Source organism: Bidens hawaiensis, unplaced genomic scaffold, assembly GCF_021521415.1.
Source record: "Bidens hawaiensis isolate Kalapana, Puna unplaced genomic scaffold, B.hawaiensis_p1.1 tig00023644_1, whole genome shotgun sequence".
Classification (NCBI taxonomy): Eukaryota; Viridiplantae; Streptophyta; class Magnoliopsida; order Asterales; family Asteraceae; genus Bidens; species Bidens hawaiensis.
In genome coordinates, this window is record NW_027493714.1 from 332,865 (window position 1) to 339,940 (window position 7,076).

The following is a 7,076-nucleotide window of genomic DNA, read 5'->3' on the forward strand; positions in this document are numbered from 1 at the left end:
TTTTGACCGATATTTCACATGAGGACCGATAACCGAGATACCACCGAGATTGAATGCGTAGTTGTGAATATGTTTTTAGTTTATAGAATTGTTGAATTTGTATTGTTTCCTTTGATGCATCTATTTGAACCAGGATGATAAGTTTGTTACAAGTTAGGGAAAATTAGGGCTGTAATCGAGCTGAACCGAACCGAACAAGGTCTTGTTCATGTTCGTTCGTTAAGCTAATATTGTACAAACAAACAGTTCATGAACACCTAACTGATTTTTTTTTGTTCGTGCTCGTTCACTAAGAAAACGAACTTATTCGTGAACGGTTCACGAACATAAACAATGTTTTATTTGATTTGGCTAACCGAGAATGGTCATTGCCAGTGGTTAGGTCCGGCTACCAAGTTTGTGTTGGTGTTTTTTGTAACGTACATATTCATATGTTAATTTGCACATAAATGAATTACATAATAGTCATGTATACTGTATAGTTTAATTTTAAGATTAAGAAAGTTATTAGAAAGTATTAAAAACTTTTGATGAACAAAACAAAGCATAAAAGGATGTAAACGTACACATTATCAAATGTTTATGAACACAATACATGGCCTCTGTTTGTGTTCGTTCATTTAGTTAGTCGAACGAGATTTCTTGTTCATTTCCGTTCATTTACTAAACGAGCGAAGATAAACGAGCTTCAACTTCATGCCAAACAGTTCACAAACAGTTTACCAAACGTTCGGTTTGTTTACATCCCCAAGGAAAATCATTAATCTTTGGTGAAATATGATGAATAATGTACAGTTGTAACTGAATAATGTTAGAATTGGATCCTATGATGCTAATGATGCCAATGATGTTTATTAGTCAAAAGTAAGCATGTGTGTTATGACATAAGATTTCTATGATACACACTGGGTTGATAAATTACTAACACTGATTATGTGAATGAAGTTTATGGTAATGGTTTTATGAAGGATGTGAAGTGATTGGGGAGACAATACGCTTTTTCAAATCAAATAAGAAGGTAGAGCTGAGAGTAACAGCTACTCAGAATCTGCCCAGAAGTCGTTTGTTTGGTTTAGTTTTAAACAAGTATTCAAAGAAGACAATTAAATGTGCAACTTCATTGAAAGTCAACTTGGTGGCCAATAGTGCTGGGGATGTTGGAGTTTTTCTTTTGACAACCGCAGCCCTAGAGATTGTTAGAAGGTTCTCATCAGCCCATTGCCCGTTTATTTGGCGCGGGATTCAGGCCCTGCAAATTCTCTGTTGTCCACCGTTTAAATGGATCCAGAAATGGGCCCCTTTCACTGGTTTGGTTCAAGGAATGCAGGTTGGATTTTTGTTCGTACAATTACATTTTGGTACCATTGTTTAAATCTGATATTGATTTGGTCGTTTGATCACTTAATAATCTTCTTTCAGACGTTATCAAAACCATTGCTGTTCCTCTCATTGGCAACTGGTTTATTTAGTGAATCGGACTCTCCAAAAGGAACACTCAGTGGTTCAGGTGCTGAGCTCATGGAGTTATCTTCACAGTTGACTACACAAGACACAAGGTGTGTAATTCTTGTCTGTTTTCAATTTCCCTTGCTAAAACTGGTTCAGATAAGTTAGTTTGTCGGTACAATATTGGTTGAATTTTGATTCTTTAATATGTATTGTGGCATGGTAAAAAAATGAAATTGGGATTGTGCTTAAGGTTGACAAGCATATAGCCATATACACATGTCACAAACTTAATCTTTAATAAACTATTCATCTCTTATATATTTGAGTTATATAGGCCCGACAACAAGGTTTCTAGAAGTGTTGTTGTTGAAGATTGGTTGGTTGAACTCTATGCAGAACTTGATAAGGAGGGTCTTACTATTCCAGGGAGGTACTGTCATTTACCTTTCTATTAAAGTACACATGATTTGTTTTTGTCAACTGTCGGTTTTGAAGAATCAGAGCAATTAGCTTCTATATAATGATTATTTTTAATAATATAGTTATTCATATTTTCACATAGTAGTAGGGTATATCATTATAGATCCAATTTCATTCTTTTTGTCATTTTGATAGTATATTTGTAATCTTCCATAATGATTTTGGTTGTGAGATGCTTTTAACATATACATTACATTGAATGATTGTTTTAGGATAACTGAGGAAGATCTTCGTAGGTTCTATGCTGTGTCTGAAGGTGACTTTGCATTGTTTATAACGTCAGTTAAGAAGACTATTCGTTGGAGGCAGACATATCGTCTCTTTTCACCACTAGAGCTTGAGGCTTGGGCCAATCTCGTCTTTTGGCATGGATCTGATACGATACAACGACCTTGCCTCATTATACGCATTGGACTAGCAGCTGATTTGGCTTCAAGTGGCCAAGAACAGTTTGTTAGAGCAGTTGGTAAGCAGTTCAGTGGATTATATTGCCTTCCCTTTAATCCTGTTTCCAACAAATTAGTTGGTTAACAAAAAGTATGAAATCGTATCATATATTTCAGTTTCCCAAGTGGAATATGGAGTGCTAAACTTGCTTGACACGGAGCATTCGCAAATTACCGTTTTGATGGACTGTGATGGACTCTCGCCTTTTGGAATCCCGGTAAAAACATTCAGATCCTGTGCTGTACTTCTTCAAGATCATTACCCAAACCGGCTCGGGTCTTTACTCGTTGTACGCCTCCCCTCTGTTGCCCGAGTCATCACTCAAACTCTATTCCAAGTAAGCATGTCAGATTTTGTACTTGTTCATAATCATTATCACAGAAAGATTACAAATAAAATGTTTGTAAATGGGCTTCAGGTTTTGAGGCCAAGGACGCAGCAAAAGTTAATGATTGTGGGAGACGACTACAGAGAGGTTCTTGCCAGATACCTTGAACAATTACCACCGTTTCTTGGTGGCAACTGTTCTTGCCCTAAATGTGCAAATGTGGTGGCGACTGTTGGTGAAACGACTCAAGTTGACCTTCATCGAAACGGTGCATCTTCTCATACTGAGCTTTATGTTGGTTCCAGCTTAGATACTAACCGGGAGCATACGAAGACTGTTATGGGTGGTTTGCTGATATGGGTATGTGTTGTGTTCATTTTAGCAGTTTGTTATCACCATTCTATGCTTCCTCACTTGTACAACAGAAGTGGTTCTTGAAACCACTTTTGTCATCTAGGCTATGGTGTTTGGACATATTTTTCAACTGGTTTGAGTACCAACATATTTTGCTGTTTTCTATGATATGAGTCATATGACTAACTGATGCAGATAAAAAGACGGGCCTCAATCGACCCATAATATATGCGTGTAAAGACGATTTCTTAGAAATGCATATACATTTTTGGTTTTACTCGACCTATAACTTTTCCGGGTGAGTTTCAATTCTTATTTCCTAACACGGTTCATTGAGCCCAAGCATTTGATAACATTTGACTACATCTTAAAATATCTATAAAATGCGTATTGCGAATTAAATGTTTGATAATGACTAATCAATTTTTTAGGTTATAAACTGTGGCATGTGACACATGGACTCTTGCTTAGTTATACTAATTAATAGCTAGTGAGGCACCGATCATTTAATAGCATTTTGTGAGTTTGCAATGTCTATTTGGGAAGGAGTAAATTCGGTGTAATTTAGGAGTGAAATGCGGGTAGAGATAGTGTTTGCTTTTGGAAAAATAAGAAAAGTTAAACCTGTCAAATACGGAAGTCTAGTACCAAGTTCAGGGAAAATAATCAACATATTCAAGTCATCTAAAGTTTGGTAAAAGTCTTTAAGGTTGAATACTATCTTCCTTTGACACATGTACTAGATATATCCTTCAAATACTCAACTGCATTCACTTCCTCTCTATATATAAACGAATACCGTTTCCTTAATATCCACAATACCCCCCCCCCCCCTCTCTTTCTTTAATAAACACATCAAATTCTTCTCTAAAACAGATATCCAAGATGACCCGAGATTCGGGTCACCAAAGGGCAAAAGACATGGGTAGGAGCAAAAGGTCGGTAAACATGGGAAGGATCATCAAAGCACCCGTAAGAGCTATATCCAAAATCCTTGATCTATACGTTAAAGGGGTGATCAACTTCACCAATGCGTACAATAGGCCTTTGAGGACCATGGTGGAAGTCCTCCCCAATTCTCACCGGCTTTCTAGGAGCTTCACCACAGGTATTCTACCTGACTATGACCCACCGCCAGAGGGACCCCTCGTTAGATCTATATCCGCTCCTGCTATAGGTGGCAAAGCCACTAATGTTAAGCTAACCAACTTTGAGTTGTACATGATTCAACGCATGCAGTCAAGTGCATCGCGGCCTTTGAGTTGCAATGCGGGGATGGGGAAAATTGACGAAGATAGAGTTTGTTCTTTTAGATATGATGATATTATTCTTAAATGCAAGCGATGTGTCGATAGTGAAGATTCATCAAAGAGTCATAGTGATATTGATTCAATGTTATTCTTAGAATAAGTATTTAGTTATAATGCAATAATACAAACACATGAACTTATGGATGAAATCCCATCATAAGTTTTGTTCAAATAAACTCGAGTTCCATACTTGATTTATATAAATACGATACTCTAGTATGGTTTTTTTATATGGATATGAGTGTCTAACTATGATTCACTAGTTTACGCAAGTTATTCATGCCTGGACCGGTATTTTTTCGATATTTTAATTCTCCGTTCGTAACAACTCGTTGAAATCAACCACATGATAACATTCAGCTTTGGATTTTGATGACACATTAAAACGTTTGGTACACGATTATAATGACTCGTCTATTTACTTTTTCTTGATACAAAATGTGACACATGGCAAATGCAACTCTTGTTTGGTTTTAGGAAGAAGTAGCACAAAAACTTCAGTGTGATTTGCTAGATAAGTTTTTACCATCTCCCACAGTGTTGCTCTAAGCTGGAACGAACGTCATAAGGCTCTTCACTATGGTGGGGACTTTAAAGTCCCTCCGCAATACCACGTCATCAACACATGAGCACTGGGGGGCTTTAAAGCCTCAAGACTATGTTGCCCCTTTTTGGTTCGAAGCCCCGAGGGGTTTTAAACTTTTCTTTTTTTTCAAAAAACAAAAACATCAACATAATAAAGGAGGGCCCACACCACACCCCTTTATCGCCCGTCCTAGCCAAGCCCCCTGCCAATACCACCCCTTGGTGGTGTTTCCTCCTACGCTGCCCATTTACGCCCCATAGTGAACCATCTAACTATTTTATGAAAACCATTTTAAACAAAGTCCAAATTCTACTTCTTTTTTTTCTTTCTTTTCTTCTTTTTATATATATATATATATATATATATATTGTTGAGTGTCAGTTGATAGTGTTTATAAATCTTCAAATCAAGTGAAGAAATCATACAATTGAGGCTAGTCTAAGTTGAACATCAAGTAGGGAACATAAGGTAACTATTTACAAGGAAAAACATCGTTTTGTTGTGTAGATGGGTGGTTTTCGTGATGGTGATCATGGATGTGATCGCAAAGAACAGAGAGAGAATTTCTTGAGAAGAAGCCAAGTGATCAAGTGATGATCACCTACGCCACCTAGTCCGTGGTCCTCGGTTCTTATAAACTTTGAAACTACATGTAAATACCTTTATAAATTTCATCTTTCAATAACAAAATATAGAGAACACCAAACCAATTACAAGATCAAAAAAATATCCAACTTTCATAATAAGAAAAAACCAATACGCGTTTAGTTGTTATTTTCAGTAAATAGAATTTTAAGTTATTGTAAGTAATAATAGCGTAACATTATTACAGTTGAAGATAAACAACAAAAAATGATTATCAAGGAATTATTACATGTAAAATAATTGACACAAGTTTGTGATTGTTACTTTTCAAAAAGAAAATATAATGTGTAACTACAAGAAGTTCCTTACATGTACTTACCGAACACATGGTTTAATTAAAAGTGACTGTTAAAAATTAATTTTTTGCTAAATATTATGAAAAAAATCAATAAGAAACACTCGTACACACTTGAATAGTTGAATATATACGCTAACATGAACATGCGAACTCATTTGAATTAACATTTGATCATAACCTCATTTTTAAGTCTTTAACTAAAGAATCAGAATCTAAACCCATGGCAAACACATTTAAACATCAACATGCGATAGACGAGAGGGACAGAATTAACTTATGCAGTTAGAAAATTTAGAATAACAAACAAGAAATGGATGCCAAAAATACGTTTACGTATAGCATGCTTATTAATTGTATCTTATTGTAAAAATGGTTTCAGACAATTTTTTAAATACTTTTATTGTAATTATAGATTTTTAAGATCAAGCAAAATATTTATACAATTGGTTACCACGCCAAGCAATGATCGCTTTTAATCTTGTTGTCTATAAATAGGAAAACATTATTAAAGGAATCAGTGGTACCATTTAGTTATAGGTGGAAACACACAGAGTTCAATAGTAGCTGATGGTACAATAATTGTAGAAGCCATTTTCATGGAATTGCATATGCTAACTAGTCCTTTTCATGTTAAATTATTAATCAAATCCATAAATCATATCAAGTTTGTGTTGTTTAGATTTTTAGCGATGTTTATATGTGCGTTTATCTCATCGCTATAGTGACAATCATGTTGAGTAATACAAACGTTGGTTAACGTTATCATTTTGTTGATTTGAGCGTGAAATTGGGCTTCGATCCTAGGCTTCAAGTTGATTATACTCGCCTAGTCGCCTTAGTTCGCTTACACCATAAAAAGAAGATGAACAATACATACAACCCAATAAAGTTTAATGGAATGTCACATATACACTTTTCAAAATTTTATGGATTGTGTTTCCTTTTGACTATTCTGATTTGTTATAGAGTTGAAAAAGTTTTAAAATTAGAAATAACCATTAACAAATTGTAAGTTATGACAACATAAGCAGATGCATATAAACTCTTTTTAAACGACCTACAAATAGAGAATTGTCTATTAACTCCGTACGGGTGACCCAATAACAAAAGATCACCGTCAGCTGGCCCAACCCCGTCGTTCGAAACCTTTGAGCGCCTACTAGTTATCTTCAGTTTCGC

At 35.6% G+C, this 7,076-nt stretch overlaps 1 protein-coding gene across 1 annotated transcript; it reads left to right on the forward strand.

Moving 5' to 3' along the window:
• Window positions 1–361: 361 nt before the first annotated feature.
• LOC143567846 (uncharacterized) lies at window positions 362–3,219 on the forward strand. The gene is made up of 7 exons (XM_077054151.1): window positions 362–377; window positions 969–1,327; window positions 1,420–1,556; window positions 1,784–1,879; window positions 2,142–2,395; window positions 2,493–2,713; window positions 2,795–3,219. Exons 1-7 carry the CDS (start codon window positions 362–364, stop codon window positions 3,140–3,142), a joined length of 1,431 nt encoding a protein of 476 aa, XP_076910266.1. The 3' UTR covers window positions 3,143–3,219.
• Window positions 3,220–7,076: the final 3,857 nt, after the last annotated feature.